Genomic DNA, 22,849 nt, shown 5'->3' with positions numbered 1-22,849 from the left:
TCACGGATAGAGTATGTACGTAATTTTTAAATAGTGTTTAACATAAATTAAAGAAATAATCGAAGTGGTCATTGGGACTATTGTTTTAAGCTGACGGTTTTTAAGTCTTTTAAATAAGTATATGCATGAATTAATATATTATTGTACTCAATAAATACCATGATATGATATCAAACTAATTATAATTATTGTATTATATTGAACATTTAGATGTGACATATTGCGCAAGACATTGCTCAATATTTTCCTCTGGTTTCGCCCCTCGCTGTGAAGGGACATTCAATAGATACAGTGAGTCTAGTACGTTTGTGAAAATAGTCGATGTTTATCGTAGAATTTTCGTATTTTATGTGATCTAAATGTAAGTTATCGATAGTACATATAATTTTAAAAATGTATTTGTTTTATTTGTCACCACTTCTAAATATATTCTTAAATCCCGACGTTTGTTATAAGTTGACTGCCTTGAGTCAGTCCCTTGTGCCTTTCTTTAAAACTGTTCTTGCGTTGGTTCATAGACAAATAAGGATTCTGCAAGTTCGGTCCAGCCATTTTAATTTGGCCGCTGTATTTCTATCTGTGACACCGCATATCCTAAACGGGTGTGATATGTCGTGTGTATAATAAGTATTGTTTTTATATACCTACTTCCCTTTACTGCTGGACACAGGCCTCTTCCCGATTGATCAATACGGTAGCTCACTGCGGGTCGGTGGATTTCAAATTCCAATATTTACATTTTTTCATTCACCATTTGTCAGTTGTGTTTTAAATTAATTAAGAAAGTACATATAATTAAGAAAGTGGTACCTTTTTGCTTGCATTAGGAGAACCTGCCCCTCGTAGTACAATACAAATATTTTGTAATATAAATACGCTGCCGACACTGCTCTTTCAGTGTCCGTTGTACCTAAGGTAACACAAATTACACCATCCATCATGTAAACATGAGTTAAATAAAACAACATATAAATAACTATAATATAATAGTCACATCAAAAGATTAATGACGATATACAAACTGGCATTGATTGGTAAAATATTTGATAATCATATACTTAATTAATACTGGGTTGTATTTACATAACAGTGTGATATCTCCAGATCCCATTGTGGAGTAAAACTTTGCACGATTGAGAGCGATACAATTGAAGTCCGATATTTAGAAACAAGGCCTACTGCTAAGTCTTTAAATAATATTATGGCAGGTATGAAAGAGAGAGACCACGCTTTACCGTGTATTGCGCTGTTATGCTTTCACAACCATAATAATATGATACCATAATAATACCACCTTAAGTGGTAGACCCTTCAAAATCGAAAGAAAGAAAAATAAAAAGTTTATGATGTATTTAGTAACCATAATCAATTATTTTATCATTTAAATTATGAAACAAATATTCATATTTATAAAATCGAAATGTTACATAAATGAACAAAGCATTCAAAGCGTGTACCGTAAAAAAACTTGGATCTGTTGATCTTAGATTGACTGCACGTATAGCCGAGTGACCACTCAGCTGTGGGTTTGGCGTGATACCCTCAACAGATAACACGCCAAAAGTTCCCGCGTAGGACAAGCATATGCGTGATCCACGAATGCTTGTTCAGAGTCTGTGTTTAGGTGTGTATGTGATTTGTAGGTTTGTGAAACACCGGACACAAGGATTAAATTCCTTAGTGCGCGAGTCGTTTAAAAAAAAACTATTTGTAAAGCTTTTTATTTTGTTATGAAACAAAGTTCAGCATCACAACTCTACCTCGCTCTTGACCAAGTATTCAAGTACCGAGAAACCAAATGTCGTATAACACTTATACCCAGTACTACGCTAACGTTAAGTAGTGCATGTCGTGTTGTGAGTGCGGCAGGTCGGCGGGCGGCGGCAGGTCCGGGAGGCTGCATGCTGAGCTCTCGCTCATACACTCTTCTAACTCCTGAGGTTTTGACAAGTCTTTCACTTTTTTGCGGTTCCTGTGAAGAAGATTAGCGGTTAGATGAGTTTAGAGTTTTGTGACGCCAAACACAGGGTGCGACGGGTCGCGGTTTCGATCTCCGCATAGGACAAGAGTTTGTGTGTTCTAAGTGTTTTGGTGTCTTTGCGCATGTGACTTGAATGTTTGTGAATCCCCGCGACACAAGAATTATGGTTCTTATTGTGGGAAACGTAATAAAAATAAAAAGGGCGTGGACTAACTCCGGAAGAAGAGACGCTATCGCTCTCTCTCGAGTCTCGGTCTGTCTCTTTCTCTTCCCCCTCCCCATGGACGTTAAATATTCAACGCAACAGTGCTTTCTTACTACCTATATGTTAGCTTTAAACGTTTAAGGCAACCTTCTTGAAGTTTTTGACGAACTCAAAATACTGTAGGTACATACCTTTTAGGGTAAGGTTCCTTGAGATGAAAAGTTCGGTAGTGAAGCTTCATACTGTTGCTCTGTGTGAAACGCTTGCCGCATAGATTACAAGCGTACGGCTTTTCACCTGTATGAGTCTGTCAAACAAATACAAAAAAATATTCCACAACTTTCACATAGCGCCATCTAGTTACAAACTAAGCAAAGCTTGTGTTATGAGTATTAGAAAACTGATAAACATATTTATATATTTATAGATACATACATAATATAGATAAATTACACCCAGACACAAAACGAATGTTCGTGCTCATCACACATTTGTCCTGGGTGTGAATCGAACAAACAACCTGCGGTATAGCAGTCAGGGGCACTAATCACTAGACCAACAGGCCCGTCAGATTATATTGTTAAAATCTCGCTGGAGACTCGGTCATAAATCATTCGAGTGATTCGCTCTCTTTCCCACTCACGGGCTCTATAGACCTTACAGTGCGTGTGTCGTTCTCTAAGAAAACACAAGTGAAGGCTATAGTCTTATCTTAAAGCTACAACTCACCACTAGATGTCGCTTAAGGCCCATGATGGCGTGGAACTGTTTGCCGCAGGTGTCACAGGAGAATAGCTTCTCTCGAGTGTGCATGTTCTGGTGGTTGGCGACGCTGCCTGGCTACGGATAATAGTATAATATTAATTGACAAGTACACTATAGTATCAGCTGTTATGCCCACAGCTGGGGCCTTGGGTTTTGGCCGTATGGGGAAAGATTTGAGTATTATGATACCAGTATTCCGAATGGAGGATTTTCTCACAAAGACTGCCTGACAATATTATACTGAATTGGAACTAATCTGATGCTGAAACTGAAAGATAAGTTATAAGAAATTTGTTTGTGTTTTTTCATTTGAAAGGTGAGTCGAATTATCATCATGTTGTTTGTAGAAAAGTGGCCTAAGATGGCCTGTATTCACAGCTTTTTGATGTAAACCGTCCAAGATGTCCTTCACAAAATTGGGGATACAATATATTATTTTACAACTCCCTAAACAAAGTAATACATTTATTACTTTGTACAGGCGCTTGTCTAATTTTGGATAGCAGAAAAACAATATTACGATAAAATTCAAATTCAAGATTAATTTAATTAATTGGGGTATATTTTTGTAATTTCTACTTTTTTATTAATACTTACAGCGAGTGAAGAGCCACATATCTCGCAGATGTATCTCTCGCTGGGCGCGAAGAACGAAGTGCGCGGATGTTCCGCCAGGTGGTGCTTTAAACATTCCGCTTGTGTATTGAAATGTTTGCCACACTGTAAACATACAAATATTATAAAGGAAAAAGCTTCTAGGTTTGTGTGTCTGTGTATGTGTTACATGTAGGTGCGTTTGTATCTCTTCCTGCCTAAACGGCTAAAATAGTTTTGATAAGATTTGACTATCGATTGAATTTAATTAACGAATGATTTGGATAACGTTATATAAAAGTCAAAATTTTTATTTAAATTAGACCAGTATATGGCACTTTTGAACGTAAAACAATTTACTTATACAATATTAAAATCTAAAGTGTCAGTCTGTAGTTCAGTCTCCTATTGAAGTTACCGTAATATACTTGGTAAGGGCGCGAGGACAAAAGCATATTGAAACAATTTACTTATCATCATCCACAGGCCCTTTTTGGTGGCAGTAATCTATACTAATATATGAAGCTGAAGAGTTTGTTTGTTTGAACGCGCTAATCTCAGGAACTACTGGTTCAAATTGCAAAAATCTGTTTGTGTTGAATAGGTCATTCACCGAGGAAGGCTATACGCTATAAAACATCACGCTGCGACTAATAGGAGCGAAGATACAATGGAAAATGTGAAAAAAACAGGGCAGGTTTATTGCATTCCATATGTTACAGAGATGGTAGATAATAAATAGCAGTTAGAGTTCAATATGGACCCTGTCATAACTTATATCTTCTACCCACGGGGACGAAGTCGCGGGCGACAGTTAGTAAATAATATAATGCTAAAAATAAAATGACAACTACAGAAAAATTAAAAAAAAAACATTCATAAAATTTATATCTTACTTGATGACAAGTCGTCGGTTTTTTGTGTTTTCTCCTCATTTTTTTCTTCGGCTTCGGTTCTGTCGTTATACTGAACACATCGGCAACTGTTTCCCTGTAAAAAGGTTTTATTCCAATATTATGATTATGAATACATGTATAGGTTAATAAGAGACGATATTAGTGATACAAGTTTAACTTTGGTTGTTGGACTTACAGGCTGTTAATTATTATATTAGTATTATATGTTTATTAATTAACTAAATAAGGATCAGAAACCAGGGGCCCAGGGGGAGGGCCCACTACCACCTTTGAAAGTAATCGTATTTTTAGAAAATAGACTTTTACAAAAGCAATCCCTACTAATATTATAAATGTGAAAGTAACTCTATCAGTCCGTCTGTCTGTTACGCTTTCACGTCTAAGCCAGTGAACTGATTTTAATGAAATTTGGTACAGACATATATTTGACCTTGAGAAAGAACATAGGATAGTTTTTATCCCGAACTTTTGAAGAGTTCTCTTGGAAACGCGATATAACCGACCTCGACGCGGGCGAAGGCGCGGGCGAAAAGCTAGTTATCATATATTTATATTAACTAACTTTATAAGGACGCAATACTACTTTTGAAAAAAAATCGCATTTGTAGAAAAGATAATTTTACAAAAGCAATAATTAATATTTTTAAATGCAGTAGACGAAACGTAACTGATTAAAATGTATTTACACTATATTTTAGACTTACCGTCTCCTTATGCGCTTCGCAATCTGAAAATGAAGTCAGTGTGAATGTATTGATAATAAAATAATTAAAAATCTTGCAGTAGAGAATCTAAATTTTGTTGTTGGGATTATAGCGACTTTAGTAGTAAATAAGAGGAAGTAATATTTAAAATTATTCGGAATTAACTACATATATTTACAGATGATGCTTGTAGTAAGATATATAATTATATAAAGTGGTTATTTACTGACCTTCGCTTGTTCTTTCTTTCCTAGTATCTTTTTATTTACAGTTTTGGAAATCCTGGGGAAAAATAAACTTTCATTACATCGTTAGATCGGAATAAACAGATATTGTAGGTAAGCTGAATTTTGAAGCTAGGTACTATTGGTGCATCGGTAAATCAGGGTCAAAAGATCGTGGGACTCGAACTCGCGACACGTCGCTTTCAGTGGGGCTTGGTGATTATACCAGCTATCCATGGTATCGTGACAATAATATTGTAAATACGAAAGTGTGTGTCTGTGTGTGTATGTTTGTGTTTATACGTGCATTTGTAACCCCTTGCTTAAACGGCATGGCCGATTTGGATACAATTTGGTACAGACGTAGCTGACTCTTCGGACAACAAACAGGGGTACTTTTATCAGTCTGCGTTAAAGTTATATTTTTTCAGGTCCAGCCAACATCCAGGCGGACGAAGTCTAGAGCAATGCTAGTACCATTTATAACTAGCTATAGCCAGCATCCACCCGCAACAAATAAAAAATCATGCCACTTATAAACCACTTATAATATGTGTACCAAAATTCGTCCAAATCCGTACAGCAATTTTGCGTCAAAGAGATACAAACATCCATACATCCAAACAACCTTTCACGTTTATAATTTGTTTTTTATCTAGACCGCTGTGTCCCACAGCTGGGCAAAGGCCACCTTTATAATATTAGTAAGATATTCCCTACATACCCCTCATGGTCATCATGTAAAGCAGACTGGAACAGATGTTCTTCATAAGCTTTCCGGGTTTCAAAGCGTATGTCGCAGCGTTCGCAAAACGTGTTCACCTCTTCATCGTCGTCCGGGCTCTCCTGGTATGGGATTTTGAACTTTATGTATTATGTGTTAGAGTTGAAATTGTAATGTTGAAGATTTTGTGCACAGTAGGTATAAAAAGGCACTTTGGGAGCGTTAGATGTTAAAAATATATTTACATTAGTAACATAAGTTTAAGTGAGGAAGGGATAGAAAACCGGTTTCAATCAACAGATTTAGAAAATTATTTTTTTTAGTAAGAGGCTCGTTTTATTTACACTACGGGTCTTGAGTTTAAGTCGTAAGAATTGTGGAAATGATTACGCAATATAATTAACAAAATGTCACCCGCAAAAGGAATAAAAATAATAATTCCCTGACCGATTTTCAGTCACGGCGGCGGTTAGTCCAGCAAGCAAGCAAGACACTGGAGATTAGTAGAAGTAATTTAAAGTGTAACATTCAATGAGATTCAGCAAAATCACAGCTTTACTAGATCTTTTTTCTTTCAACATTATAAGGGGTACGACCATTGTGATATTGACTAAATAAGTATTACAACTAAATTAAATAATTACTTACGATATCGACTATAATATGTTTGACCCTCTGGTGTTGCTTGAGCCCCGCCTTACTGACGAAGCTGGCGCCGCAGAGCGTGCACACATGCTCACTGCGGTGAGTGCGCAAGTGGGTGTAGTATGTGGACGAGTGTCTGATACACGGAGAGACAAATATTTTTCTTTTCTTTTTGGTTTTTTTAAAAACGTCTTCCGCACTAAGCAATTTAATCCTTGTGTCGCGGGGTTTCACAAACATAAAAATCACATGCACAATGACACCCAGACTCATAACAAGCATTCGTGGATCGCACAAATGCTTGTCCAACGCGGGGAACGAACCCGCGACACGACGCGCGGTTACCTCAACCACTCGGCTACCCGTGCATATAGTGACTAGTTATAGACTAGGCAGATAGGTAGGATGAAGTTTTTCGTTATATTGCTGACCTTGGTCTAAAACTCTTATTAATTTCAAAAATAGTAAAAGAATAGGGTAGGTAGAGTCTCTCTGCGCGTAATAAGTGAAACTTCGTAATGTGATTACCTGAATTCCTCATCGCAATAAGTGCACTTTTTTGTTACACCACTGTGATATTCATCGTGAAGGACTGCTGAAGTTCTGAAACAATAAACAAAATTACCATGGTTAAGAAATATACATTTCAGGAGTAATTGATTTGCTAAAACAAAGATCCCATTTGTATCGTGTTATGGCGGTGTTTTATTTCGCTCGATGTTACCGTTTGTAATCAAATAATTACACATAATTAGCTCGCTCTAATTTCATTGGGACTACAAAACAAGCGCCAGCTTTCGTAACACCAACTACCCTATTGGTGTTTAGTGGCCCTGACTTCTATATGATACTGGAGAACACGGGTTCGATTCCCACCCAGGACAAATTTTGTGATACGCTCTCTAATTTGTCCTGTGTCTGAATCTATTACCTACATCTATAATTTACGAGTATCTAGAAATCTCTAAGTATATTTGTTAGCGGTCTGAATTTGGGACTGGTGGTGTTGCTTTAATATTATTATTATCATTTCATGTATAACTTGGTATCAGACCTTATACCTTACATAGTCCTTTGATCTAATTTAATTACTTTATAATACAAATAAAGACATAGTGATACTTACTCTAAAGGGCATACTAAATGGCATCGAAGACACTCAAACTTGGTGTAGTGTTGTCTCATGTGCTTTCGGAGATAGCAGCCCAGTTTGAACCGCATCCGGCAGAAGCGACATTCGTACGAACCTAAAGACTGATCAATCAATACAAATGAATAAATTAAGAGTAGCAAGTATGTTTTCGAAAAAAGAGTTTATTTATAAGGGATTTTATTGTTGAAAATTGATTGTTTTATATATTTTTCAATGGGAAAACTTGGATGAATCTGTGGGTGCTTTATAGAAAGAAAAGAAAGCAGGTTTTTAATACATTGCTTTGGTTTGTTCTCAAATGGTAAAACTCATCTAATTACTAAGACTCAGCTGTCTGACAAGTGACTGGATTTCGTGAGTTATAATAGTTACTACTGATAATATGTATTACGATTTTCGAATATTATATGTAGGTAATGTGGCTATAATAGCAATAAAGACCCTTTTCCATCTTTAGGGAATGGTACCCTAAAAGCAGAATAAATATAACCTTTTTTTTGTACCTTTTGATGCAATTGTATTGAAAAAATTGTGTGCAGTTATTTGCTAAAGCAATAAAACTCTTAAATAATTGGATATTTTCTTAATACTTATTTACTTGCCTCAACATGTCTCAACATGATATGCCTATTCAGTATATCCTTCTTAGTGAACCATTTAAAGCAATCTTTACACTTAAATGGAGCATTCACATATTTTGTATCCTCAGCTCTTGCTCTAAAATTCTTCAAAGCTTCTTCCTCGGTTAAAACATAAATTTTCCAGTTATTCTCATCCAATACCTTATGTAAACTTTTGATCCAATTCTTACTATTCTTATCCTTTTTATTTTTTAAATTCTCACATTTGACATCTATTAAACCTTTTTCACTGTCAACATAAACTGCTTTAGGGCTGAATATTGGTTCCAAGTCTTTCAATACTTCGGTTTCTATCTTTTCAGCGTTTTCTTCTACAGTTGTATCCTTATCAAGTTTCTTTTTTTCATCAAAGATGTCTGCTTCAAATATCTTTTCGTTATGGAGAAAGTCTACCGGGTCTTCACCATCAGTTAATGAAGTATCACTGAAATAATTCGCTTCAATCTTTTCAATGATTTTATCTTCGTCAAAGTTTACCACTTCTTGGCTATCTGTGGTGAAGTATGTTTTGATGTGGTCCGTAAATGTGACTACTTGTACTGGTGATTGTAACATTGTATCTTTGCGGTCTATTTTGTATATTGCTTCGTAGGTTATCTGGAAAGATTATTGAATTGGTTTCATTATTATTTCCTTATCATAAATTCGCAAGATTTATGATTGATTGATCAGTAAGGGATTAAATTTTTCTTATTATAAACAAAAAATAAAGCATGTGCAGAAATAAATTGACTTACGTTTGAAAATTTAACAGCAAGGGTTAAAAAAGCTATAGAACAGTAACATCTCAAAATATTAAACTGCATTAATTATTTATTAATAGTTTTACATGTAAATTATTGTAAGTAAAAGGTTGTTACTCACAGGTCCTCTCCATAGCATTTCTTTGAGCAGCTTCTGTCCGTAGTAACACTTCTCTTTAAACTTATGAAATTTAGTCAATATTGTTGCACACTCATAGCAGAAGTGTTGTGGTAGACCATCCTCTTCATTCACCTGTTTAAAAGGACAATGGGAATTAAAACTTTATAATGAATAAGCTAAAGGTGAAAATAAACATACACATTACTTTTTATGCTATGTTTAATGTCCATAATACCATTGTGTCCAATAAGAAGTTGACCAAAATAAATGTTAATAAACGCCATCGCACCTTAGTACACCTATAATATAAATGCTGTGTGTACCTATAATAGGCATGCATACGAGACACTATGTTACTTAATTTCTAATTTGTTAAATATGTATGTTATGCTGTTGGTATACCTAATAAATAAATAAATAAATCACACTTGGCACATCAATGTCTTAGAAATTAATCAGAAAGTGCTTAACTAATTTTAAAGGTTATTTTCCTGATAGAATGGGAACTTCGTTTGTGATTGTCTTGATATATTAATCTGAACAATACCACTCTATCAAGTATAAAGCGCACTTGTTAGCTGGTCTCCATTTGTTAAGACTTAAGGTACTATTAATATTGTTTTATCATTTCTTATTAAGCAGCATTAGCTTAATCAAAAGCATACCAAGATTGTTACACAAAATTTAATAAAGTTTACCATTGTTTAACTACCTAAAGAAACGGAGTAAGAGAATTTTATAGGATATTAACAAAATTTTACTTACTTTTAAAGCTGTGACTTCTTCATAATAACATTTGAGCTGATACAAATTAAAATGATACGTTTTCGCCTCTGTTCTCAGACATATCCTACACACTTTTAATTGAGACATTTTACTATGTTTTAAGAACCTAAAAGGCAATTATTAATACTTTTTTAAGCCTTTGGCTGTACAGCTGTGGCTTTAGTCAGTGTCACGAAAAATCACAGGTCTTGTGCCTAGCTCCGTTACAGGAAAGAACGTTGCCACGCATAACGACGTAAAAACAATAAATCGACGAAACAATAAACGAATAGAAACTATCAATAAATTATATTTTTGTAAACATTAAATTGTACACAGAGACACCGCACATCAAGACACGGCCATCATTGTTTATTTGTCAAAGTCAAATGCTGCTGTCAATTTCGTTTCGATCCCCATAAAAATATTTAATATCAGAATTTTTACATATTATTATTTATATTAATTCATTTTAGCATTATAGGATTTTTTAATGATTCTTTGATTATTATTAATAAACAATATTATAACAAAACACCATAATTGACACTCGTAACAAAGAACGGACAAAAGGCGACAGCGGCAGCGCAGTGGCGCCATTTTTCGAAAAAAGAACATGCGATATTAAAAATTCGGCTTTCATCGTGTGGAAATCTGTGGAATTGTGGATTTAGAAAAGGCAGCCCATTGATAGGATTTGATTATGTAAAATTAATTATATTAATATATTATTAGTAATTACTGAAGTTAACTGATTTTGTAACTTTTAAATTAGTGTTGTTGTGAGTGTTGTGCAATTTGAGATGGGTACAGACAGAGTCTGTAGGTAAGTACCTTACTCAATAGTTTTATTAAAATCTTTTTTCCCGCCAATTGCGGTAGACGACATGTAACACAATTGGTTAAAAAACTGTGTAACGTTTTATGGGGTAGTTAAGTATTATACCTAATAAAGAAAAATGTAAACATTTTTACAAAAAAATATAAAAACCCCGCCTTTTTTCCTATACTTACTAGAAAATATTCACATAGATACTCTCCTCGCCGGGAAAAGTGGAGTGGTATGCATGATTCTGCAAATTCTATCGAACCCTAGATATATCTACTTGGTATAGTTACCAGCACGGATCTTGAGCGCTGACCTTCACCTGCGCAGAAGTGATTTTTGGGTCCCTTTTAGGCATAAAGTCATAGCCGTTACTCGTGATTGGTTGAAATTCCTTTTTTTGCTGCAGTTGCATGCACCTCAAGACGACGAATACGCACAATTGATTGGCGTTTTCTTTTACGATGTGCAAAGCAATCCCCACTCTTCCGGCGAGCGCTCAAGATCTGTGCCGGTAGGTATAATTAGGTTACCACTATAGCCGTCAATTGTCACAGACATGTTTGTAAGGGTCTGGGGTAATCGGGCATCTAATAAAATAAACCATTAAATAAAAATACCAAAAAATGATAAATATAATATATTTTATAGCAAATAATGACATCGTCTATGAAAATTTAACTGCTGTTGGTTACGCTGTGTGGGTGACAGACGAGAGCTGTCAATTACCAGGCTGTATCTCATGAACAATGGATGCAGTTTCGTCTTTTGGTATGGTACCTCAAGAATAGGGGGTAGAGAACACGGGTAGAGAAAATAAAATTTTAGGCGGCTTGTACAATATTTATTTATAAAGTAATATATGTCTTTAACGCCATCTGTTGACCTTCAGATTGTCTTCAGAATCCTCCTCGGTCCTATAATCTTCAAACAACGATGTTTCGTGTGGACTCCCGACCTTTTTCCGTCTATTTCTGCATAAAAAAAGACATAGGTAAAAAGTTAGGCAGATGTAATTAAGTCAAGTAATAGTTATTTAAATACGCTTAAATAATTGGTTAGTGACAAATAAATGTTAGGGTGGGTTCTCTCACAACTTATTTTGCCACCCAACAAATTTATGATTTTAGCAACTTTGCATAACCTCGTTCTTTTATTTTTTTTTTTTTTTTTTTATTATTTATTTATTGCACAATTACATAATATCTTTAACATAGTTCCCACAAAACCGGTTTATCGGTTTGTCTGCGGGCGAGGAGTTGCTTACTATATAATTATGCTTACGTTGTATTAATATACTAAAATATTGGGTATAACTAGACTAAGTACATAAATTTAAAAGATATTTTCTTAATTTTCTCTTAAAAATATTTTTGTTTTTATCCTGTCTAATATCCTCAGGTAAACCATTCAGGATATATGGTAGTCTCTTTTTCACAGTTCTATCTCCAAAGTAGTTTCTAACTCTGGGTACATTAAATTTACCAGTAGCCATCGACCTGGTATTATGGTTGTTGGTTACACATGATAGGTTATGCTCTATACTGCCATGGTTGTTTACAGCGAAGAGGAATTTGTGTTTTAGGCTAACAGGTAAGATATTACAGATTTTGAATAATTTGAAATAGTCGCCTTTACAATTTAATTTAGTCTTTTTTGTTACTAATAATTTAAGGAATCTTATTTGCAGGGTTTCTATTTTATTTATGTTTGTTTTAAATGTAAGACCATAGCTGTCTAGAGCATAACTAATAATAGATTCGACTAAAGATAAGTATATACATCTTAATATTTTAATAGGAACTTTAAATGATAAATGGTAAAATTTACTTAACAGTATTCTTAACTTATCACAAATGTATTCTATATGGTTAGCCCAAGAGAAACTTTCGTCTATTATGACACCAAGATACCTTACCGATTTGACAATTTCGATAGTTTTACATTTACAATTATTAATTAGGTTATTATGTAGGCATGAATACTCGTGTGTTATTAAATTCGGAGGTGAAACAGAAAGTTGTAAATAAGGGGAGCGAATGGTTAATTGTTTTGTTTTCTCTGCATTTAGGATTAGACCATTATCATGCGACCATTTCACTACTGCATCAATATCCTGTTGTACTATTTGACATGTATTAGAGATATTCGTGCCAGCACAATAAATACAGAGGTCATCCGCGTACATAAATGCCGAGGAGTGTCGTAGCACATTATTTAAACTATTTACATGCATTACGTAACAGAGAGGACCACACCCGGAGCCCTGGGGCACCCCGCTCTGCACATCCATCCTATCACTAAGAGCATCACACACCTTAACTTGGTACGAGCGCGCTGTGAGATAGTCACGGAACCAACTGTTCAATGGCCCTCTCACACCACACTCATCCATTGCGTTAAGTAATGTATTTTTTTCTAAAGTATCAAATGCTTTTTTATAATCAAAAAATATTGCTATTACGAATTTCTTATGTTCTAAATGATTATTGATATCGTTAGTAAATTTAGATAACAATGTGTTTGTACTTTTTCCTTTTAAAAACCCATGTTGACCTTCGTTAACAATATTGTTTTGTTGTAAATATGACCCAATCTGTTTAACTATACATTTTTCCATGATTTTATCTATGCTTGATAATATTGCTATGGGTCTGTAATTAGATGTATCTTTATGATCTCCTTTCTTATATATTGGACGGACTATCGCCTGTTTTAATTTTTCAGGAAATGTATATTTTTTAATCGATAGGTTTATAAGTTTGGCCAGCACAGGGCTCACCTTATCTGCAACAAATATTACATCAGACATACGGACTTGGTCAACGCCCGGAGATTTATTACTGTTCATGTTTTTAATTATGTCTATCAAATATTTGCTATCAACTGGTTGCCATCTCATACTTGTATTTGTGTTCTTTATGTACTGCTTTCTGTCTAACCACGTTTCGTTACAATGATGTTTTAATTTTTCAATTTCCTCCGTAAACGTTATCGCAAAATTATTACTAATTTCTTTAGCAGTTCCTATCCTACCCATATTTAAAATTATTGAGTTATCTAATGGTTTTCTGTCTTTTCCTAAAAAGCTGTTAATTTTTTCCCACAACTTCTTTATGTTATTGTTACAATCTAATATACATTTCTTATCGTATCTATTTTTACTCCTATTAATAGCCTTTTGACATTTATTTCTGTATTTGGTATATATAAGTCGTTTTAACATATTTTTTGGTTCATTACTCCATACTCCAAACAATCTGTCTCTCTCCTTTATCATGGTCTTTAAATAATTATTGATCCACCCTTTACAATTTCTAACCCTATTATTATTTATAATCACTGTCTTATAACATTCATTGTAAATATCGGTAAATATTTGACAGAACGCACTATACAATATACGCGGGCATTCAATTGATAGGAGACTTTCAAAATCTGTGCGTAATAATCTTTGTCTAACCATGTTATTGTCAAGCACTCGCTTGGAGTTGGTAGGTACACGCTCGCAACTACCCGCGTGATAATGCGACGAGCGCATCGACGGTGCGCGTGTCCACTCCACTATAGCTGATATGAAATAATGGTCCGATATTTTATGTTTAATTACGGCTGAATTAATAGATACATTATTTGCTCTAATGTATATATGATCAATGCAGGATTGTACCGTCTTACCACATACAATTTCCTTTCTAGTAATATCCTTTATACATTTTGTGAATCCATACTCAGATAATAAGTTTTCGTATGAAATGACATGTTGATCAATAGTATTTAATATGTTTATATTTATATCACCACAAAAAATAACTTTTATATTACGGGGTAGTGTTTGTAATAATCCACGAAGTTCTACAAGAAACTGTTTTAATTTATCTTGTCTATTAATTTTTGGAGGTCTATAAATGGAAATAATGTATATTTGTTCGCCAAAATAATTTAGTGTAATGGAAACGCACTCCGCCGTTCGCATTCTCGATGCAGGTGCGTCACACACACTCGCACCAAGCTCATTGCGCGTATACACCAACACACCACCACCGCTGCGGTCAGTTCGGGTATAACTATTTATGTTGTACCCCTTAATTTTATAAAACGATAACAGAGAATAGTTTACGTTGGGTTCTGTTATAACTATTATGTCCAACTGACTCAAACTATTGCTTAAAGATACTAATAACTCACTAAAATGTTTTGGTATTGAACGAATATTTACATGTAGTATACTAAGAGTGTTTTTGTTTTGAAATGGTCTAATCCAACTGGGAATGTCATCAACACTATTGTAATTAACTGTATTATCGGTTATAAAATCGAGATTGGTGAGGTCCGCGAATTTTGACTACAAAGATTTAAACTAGGTTACCCACTTACTACAAATATAATATTATTAAACGAGAGACAATTATTTATTCAAAATTACTTTGTTTTTAATAAATCAGTTATATCGCTGTTTACCCTCAACAATATGGATTTATCACCTTCTGCTTTTTTCACTAATATTTTACCATTAGATACCCATATGTACTTATATATACCATGAAGTTGTGTTTTCGCATTCCATAGCAACGCTCTTGTAGACGGGATAAGGTCCTCATTGATATATATTTTGTTCATCATTGACCCGCCTGCGACAATAGTGTTGCTGGTGATGGTTTTTTCGTTTAACTGACGACGTCTCTCGAGCCAGTTACTCCTGCATTCAGATCCTGATGATTTAAATCCCACAATTATGGAAGCTGGTTTCACTCCTTGTTTTGGTGGTCGGCTCCGCCTTGCCCATTCTATGTCGTTGACACTGGCACCTATTTTGTTACCGATATTAGATACTAGCTCTTTTAAATTCTCACCCGGCAAGTATTCTACTCCAACTATTTCAATATTTTGCTTGCGTGAAGATTGTTCAAGATCGTTAATTTTTTGTTCTAATGCGAGGTTACACTTCTCCAAATAAACGCACTTGTTACTTAAGGTCACGGTCGATTTCTCGAGCTTTATAATTTTATCCTTGGATTGCTCATGCGCTGTTAGAAGACTATCGTATTTATCAGAAAGTACACTGATGCTATGTTTAATAGTATCGAGATGCTTTTGTAATCCAGGAATAGCGCCGACCTTCTTTTGGATGTCCTTTAGGATTTTTGCAAGGTCTTGGACCTCTTCCTCCGGTTCTGGTTCGTCCTCGTCCGTTCCCTCATCTTCACAGTTATTGCAATAGATCCTATTTCTTCCAGCTTTCAAGTCAGCAGCTAATCCCTTTACGCAAGTTCGATGGAATGTTCCTTGACAAGGCCCTTGGCACATAAAGTGCGATCCTTTTTTCGATAGGGTCTTTTTGCATTTTTGACAGTCCATATTGCCAAGATAATAAAGATGAAACTCGCAGAATTCAGCGGTAGATGATAATCAGTACAAATGCAAGTAAGCACGAGGAGCTCGAACGTGTAAGCGTGACGAATATTTTTGAAATGCAGCCCGTCTCTTTCCCCCGAGGTGAGGAGGAGCTTACCTCGGCGCTTGCGGTGCACGCTATGCCACTATTTTCACAAAAAAGTCACAATGTTCTATCACTCAAGAGTAGTTCTTATTTGTATGGTTAATTAATCATAAAATCGAGTGGCGATAATGTTTAATTCGCGAATACAGAAATATTAAAACAACAACGTCTTTACGGTAGCAAGACTCCTCGCGAACTGTGATTAATACGCACCTTTTGGGATAGGGCTCTTTGAGATGAAATGTTCGATAGTGGAGCTTCATGCTGCATTTCTGTGTAAACCTTTTATCGCACAGAGTGCAACCGAAGGGCTTCTCACCAGTATGTGTCTGAAATAGTTTATACTTTCAGTGATAGTACTTAACATCTCTTAATGCAAGGCAATAATAAAATAAAGTTGAAAACAAATATTTTTAACAAATCATTATATTTCGTGTAAAGGAAAAACAACCAAATATATATTTGTCACAATGTTGCTTCTCAGAATGTCTGTTTGTATAACTCACCAGCTGATGTCGATACATGCTACTTTTGCTATTGAACTGCATGCCACATGTACTACAAGTGTACAACTTCTCACGAGTGTGGGTGTTTAAATGACTGGCAACACTACCTGCCTGGAAAATAGTAAAAATATTAATCTTTTATTTGTTCCCACTTGTGTCCCACTTCAAGGCAAAGGGCACTCCGGCCTTCGGTTTTTGTAGTCCTGTAAACGAACAAAGGTGTAAAATAATCGGAACTCTATTACTGCGGTACCACTGTTTGTCCGCCGGTCGCCAGGTTGTTTCTTATCAACCATAATAGCAAGAGGGTTGACATATTCAGTTTCAACGTTCTACCTATCCAGTTCATGGCGACAGACGGATAGTGTCTGTCTAGTTATCTAGTTCGGTGACAGACGGACGGAAGGTCGGACAGACTGCGGTGCCTTAGTTATAAGATTCCGTTGTACCCTTAACTTAACCTTAATACAACAGACCATGAAGAGTACAAGTGCTACTGTATACTTACCGCTAAAGACACTCCACATATTTCACAGACATGCCTCACGTTGGATCTCTCTACGGCAGGCATCGGCGCGTCTTTATGTTCCGTTGCGTGATGCTTCTTGTATGCAGTTTGGGTTGAAAAGTTCTTGTTGCACTGTTAATCGAATGACTTTTTAAATATGAAAGAAACGAAATAAGAATTGATGATAAGTGCGTAGAGTCCTTCCGCGTGAAGTCAAAGTCAGTAAGGTGATAGTAACAAAACTTACTATTGGACACGGAGTGAATTGCCTCGGCTTTCTTCTGAGAGAATTCTTACGATGCTTTGATATTGACTGCGCTGACGTTTCCTTTGCTAGATCTCTGGAAAGAATACATTTATGCTGCCTAAAACGAGGGGAATATAAAAAAATATAATAATTTATATAATTCCAAGTAATAAAGGCTTTTTAATTAGGTCATAAAATGAGGGCATGGTTTTTTTTAATTTGGCCGTATACAAAATATTTTTGAGAACCTCTATCTTAAAGCTATACCCCGTGAGTGCGCTGTCACGCTTCCGTAAGTGCAGTTTGGGTATCCGGTTATATCTGTACTCACTCAACACCTTCAGCATGCATTGCAGAATGGGACAAATGTTCCTCGTAAGCTTTCTGAGAGTCGAACCGCATGTTGCATCGCGCGCAGTAAGAGGTTCCTTCTTTGGGGCTCTAGAAATAATAAAAAGGATATTTAAGTTGGTGAGAAGCAAGATAGCAAGCAATCTTCAGAACGAGTTGGATTCGCGACACTGAGGCTTCCAAATCAAAGCAAATCGGTTGAGTAACAAATAATTATGAGGACGTTACTATTTTATTTGGAATAGTGACAACAGCCTTTGTGTGTGAAGGCCGACGTGCAAAGAGCATCGTCCTCCTCGCATCATACTGGGGTCGCACCTGTCACAACCGAAGTGCGACCCCCCGTCGTGGGTCTATTCGAAGCGGGCGATATGCACCGCCGTGTCTAACTGCCAGACCCTGGTTAAGGAGGCAAGTCACGCCCATGCCCATGCGCGGCTCGACGCGACGCGACTGGGATCTTCCCAGCGCGATCAGCCGCCTCCTTTCGAGACATGACCGTCTCATGACATGAGGCCAGTGCTTTCCACGCTGCGCGAATGCCGATCGCAGTAGCCTATTGAATCCTCCTACCTATAAATATCATATCACTATTCATCGTGGTTACTTACACTAGCGGTAATAACATGCATGGTCCGCTTATGCATGTTAAGTCCTTTCACACTGACAAAGCTGGCGCCGCAGAGCGTGCACACATGCTCACTGCGGTGAGTCCGCAAGTGGGTGTAGTATGTAGATAAGTGCCTGTTCACATACAAATATTTAAATAATAATGGGCAATCGACAAAATGGAATCTCGATCTAGTTTGACGATAAATCGTTTCAAACCGTCAAAATTGGAAAGATTTCTCTCCTTGATAAGGCTTAACACATCGAATGTTTTAAAATTTTAGCAGACTACGTCAATGCAAGTAAAAGATACATTCAATTTTATACTTTGTCATTAGTGCATTAATGTATTTTAGGTAAAGAAGCAATAACAATGTTTTCAATTAAAACTATTTTCATTTTTTTTACTCAGAGCAAAAGGTATTTTTTCTTCTCAAAATCGTGTAAGCACCGCACTTTTTCAATTCTAAAATGAGCCAAAAAGTTATGTTAGAATTGTCAAATCGTGTAAATAAGATTTTTTCAAATATATGTATTTGTATTTTGCAAAGAAGGCCATTGCAACATACTATTTCTAAGTCTAATGACGGATATTAATGGCGTGCTGGGTGGGAAGGAATGTTCAATTGCATTTTTTCCTTGTCCTTCGTACAGTTTGGCCGCAGTCAAAATCTATTATCGTAGAGGCTACATACCTAAAATCCTCTCCACAATGCATGCATTTCCTGATGACGCCATTGTGATAGTCATTATGAAATAACGCCGTGTTTCTGAAATATAAATTCATATACACCGCGTGAATAGACTAGAAAACGTGTTCAAAGTTGATAGTCTATACTTTTAATGTTTTAAAGCTAGCTTTTTGAGTTTTATAGCCAAAGTAGTTCAGAAAGAATGATGAATAACAGTGTTTGCAATATGTTTTCATTTTCCTAGTTTCGCAAAGCAAAGCGATTGCGACTCGCGATTTACCGAGACTTTTCTTCTTCCTTTCGTTGGTCATTCGTGGTCTTATTTTTTGTGACCAACTTAGAAGCTAATCAGTATTTTCCTACGTACGTATTTTTTTAGAACTACTAGTACTATTCCAATATTGGAAAATAGACTCTAAAGCTAATTGAATAAAGCTGATACTCACTTCAAGGGGCACATGAGATCACATCTCAAACATTTATATTTCGTATAATGCTGTACAATATGCCTTGTCAGGTGACATTTTAGTTTGAATCGCATGTGACAAAAGTGACAGTCAATCGGTCCACGAGACTGAAACAGATATATATTTTAGTTCCAAGTTTATCTAAAATTAAGAGTAAATAAGTCCTAGAGTTGGGCACAGGCCTCTTCCAATATTCTCATGTTAGGAACTTAGGAAGGTTTCAGCATCGATCAGCATGCTTGCTCACCACGGTTTGGCGATTACAGATACCAATATTTGAAATCCTGGTTTCCTCACGACATTCCCCTTCAACATTTGTATGAACTGTCAGAGTGGTGAGATTGAAGAAAGTTCATATTATTTTGTGAAAATTCAGGTAGGAACTTAGAACATAGGAATCCTATCATACAACTACAAAGCCACCGCATCTATACATAATATCGCCAATATCGCCAAGGCAAATTCGTCGAGCTATTGAGTTGTGGGATGTGTAAAGAAACAAAAATGCAAGGTGATCGTTGCTGTACTGATTGTGCTGATTAGATATTTCTGGTCCAACAAAGTTATGGGTTTTTGAAATATACAAAAGAATATAGGTAAAAATTGATTATTATAACTCACCTCACTGTGCCTTAGTTTAACATGTCTGTTCAGCATATCTTCTTTCGAGAACCCTTTGAAACAGACCTCGCACTTGTAAGCCGCCGACAGGTATTTCGAGTCTAGAGCTCTTGCTTTAAACTCAAGCATAGCCTCCTCTTCATTCAAATTGATCTTCAACCAATGGTTAGGATCTAAATCATTTTTAGTCCCTTCAACAACTTCAAATTTCTTGGGTTTGACTTTATCTTTTTTTATATTTTTTTTACTTTCATTTTCATTAATATTAGCAATCAACTGAATATCAAAGTTCTTTTCTTCATCATCTATCATTTGATGATCTGGTTCTTCGCTTTTGACTTCAGTTTTATCATCATCTGCAAAACTTTCTGTATTTATATCATCACCATTGTACATATCTAAACTGGCAGTGGTTTCTTCTTTCGTATTTAAACTGCAATTCTGCTCATCATCAACTTTGAATATTTCATCACTTTTGGATTCCAAAACTTTGTTATCCATTTCGTTTTTGACAATTTCTAGGTTTTTATCTCTTGGTGTATTATCATAATCAACTTTGACTTCTTCAATTTCTGGTAGTTTGAAATGATGGAATTGTTTTGACAAATTTCTTGTAAACCCTCTGTTTCTTACATTATATGTTTTGACTCTTTTGTTTACTGTTACAATGTCTATAGATGATGTTAGATTCTTACTTTCTCTGTCTATCGAAGACACAGATGATGAGGTGATCTGTAATAAATTATGCATTTCTAATAATTTCTATTAATTTTTCACTGAATAAATAATTCTCTACTGATTTTTTTAGTTTAATATCTGAACTTTTTTGGGCATACTGTGTAACTTAAATTTCCTGGCTTGTGTGGAACATCAATACACAAAGATAAAAAAGTTCTATAGGTCACCACACCAAAACAACATGTTCATGACTTGTCACAGGCTCAATCCTTGAATCAGGGTTTTTATAAGCATGTGACTTTAATGATTGTGATATGGCACAAGGATTAAATTCCTTGTTGTGGTTTGTTTAAAAATGCATGTCTGTAATATGCGGCAAATGATACTGCTACATATCACACACAGTGGCTTTGGCATGGTAATCTATACTCATGAATTAGAACCATATTCTTAATCTTTGGACTAAGGCTGTTATTCATGTTGTTCCCACCCAAGGAATCATGTCTTAAATCTCAATCAAAAATTTTATGTTGTAAGATGGACAGCTACTTACAGATTCATTCCAAAGCAGTTCTCTAAGTTCCCTCTGTCCTGTGAGGCACTTCTCTTTGAACTTGTGGAATTTGTACAACATGGCCGCACATTCAAAACAAAAATATTTTGGTAAGCCATCCCCGTCAATCTGTCAAAGAGAAAAAAAAGTACATTAACTCTAAGTGATTTTGTTTTGGGTATAGGCAATTCGGATCTATCATCAAATTTATTGTAAGATAAAGATTAAAAATCAACCCTAAGATAGGTTGGGAAAGATATATTATATAGAAGATTATTCTAGAATGAATTTTATTTTAAGAAATAAATACTATGCCTTATTATAATTATTTAACATAAACCGGAGATACAGGGTAGAAGATACCTTTATCTCAATTTTATATTACCTCTTTGGTTGCATAAACATTTATTATTTAATATATTATTATGTACTGATGAAGGGCATTTGAAAAATAACGTGTGGTAAAGCATTAATTATTTTGCTAAGTAAACTCTTAATCATAAAAATCTACGAAGTATTAAATAGTAAAACAAAATACTTGCCTTTTTCTTCATGATATCTTCATAATATAGTTTTAAATTGTACTGCGTGTAATTATACACCCTCACGCCTTTACTCACACAGATGCGACAAATCTCCAGGTCAGACATAACGCTATACAAATACAATACAAAATAACAACATTTAATACAATAAAGTGTATATTTATAAATTAAAACGTAGCAAAACAACAAAACACAAACAGTTTCAGTAAAGCCATGAACTGTCAAAGGAACTGTCAGCAGAGCAGCTAGGACGTCAATGTCAATTCTTTTTATTTGTGGCAAGTTTTACAATTTTAATTTACCGTCTAATATAAATGCAGACAACATTATTTACCGTCGACATACATCCTAAAAAATAGATTTATCAAATTTATTTATGTTAACATATTATCTCTTGTGATTGGAGACAAAAGAGATAATCAATGCCCCAGGGATTCACTCTGTCCATGTTAGACACTCCGGGTGTCGGAAACCGCATGATCCGCTGGCCGCAGGCGCGGGTCTGCTGGCGGTGAGTGATGTTTAATAGGGCGAAACGCTAATAACTTCACACTACACCAAGGG

General features: G+C 35.4%; 2 protein-coding genes across 2 annotated transcripts; both read right to left on the bottom strand.

The window, feature by feature from the left end:
* Nucleotides 1–1,752: 1,752 nt before the first annotated feature.
* On the bottom strand, nt 1,753–10,596 carry LOC113494091 (zinc finger protein 846-like). Its single transcript, XM_026872237.1, has 14 exons — nt 10,183–10,596; nt 9,418–9,549; nt 8,515–9,150; nt 7,886–8,013; nt 7,288–7,362; nt 6,763–6,895; nt 6,115–6,236; nt 5,397–5,448; nt 5,167–5,189; nt 4,442–4,535; nt 3,549–3,671; nt 2,916–3,026; nt 2,378–2,493; nt 1,753–1,972 (listed from the first exon to the last, which is right to left on the bottom strand). The coding sequence occupies exons 1-14, from the start codon at nt 10,288–10,290 to the stop codon at nt 1,825–1,827; spliced, it is 2,001 nt and encodes a 666-aa protein (XP_026728038.1). The 5' UTR covers nt 10,291–10,596; the 3' UTR covers nt 1,753–1,824.
* A 1,240-nt stretch (nt 10,597–11,836) lies between these two features.
* LOC113494094 (zinc finger protein 200-like) lies at nt 11,837–22,476 on the bottom strand. The gene is made up of 12 exons (XM_026872240.1): nt 22,283–22,476; nt 21,741–21,869; nt 20,510–21,241; nt 19,868–19,995; nt 19,425–19,499; nt 18,732–18,864; nt 18,101–18,210; nt 17,770–17,863; nt 17,523–17,654; nt 17,015–17,125; nt 16,722–16,837; nt 11,837–11,982 (listed from the first exon to the last, which is right to left on the bottom strand). Exons 1-12 carry the CDS (start codon nt 22,388–22,390, stop codon nt 11,877–11,879), a joined length of 1,974 nt encoding a protein of 657 aa, XP_026728041.1. The 5' UTR covers nt 22,391–22,476; the 3' UTR covers nt 11,837–11,876.
* Between the last annotated feature and the right edge of the window lie 373 nt (nt 22,477–22,849).

This window comes from Trichoplusia ni, chromosome 5, assembly GCF_003590095.1.
Source record: "Trichoplusia ni isolate ovarian cell line Hi5 chromosome 5, tn1, whole genome shotgun sequence".
Lineage (NCBI taxonomy): Eukaryota > Metazoa > Arthropoda > Insecta > Lepidoptera > Noctuidae > Trichoplusia > Trichoplusia ni.
The sequence above is the reverse complement of the archived record's forward strand: the minus strand, read 5'-3'. Positions and strand labels throughout refer to the sequence as shown.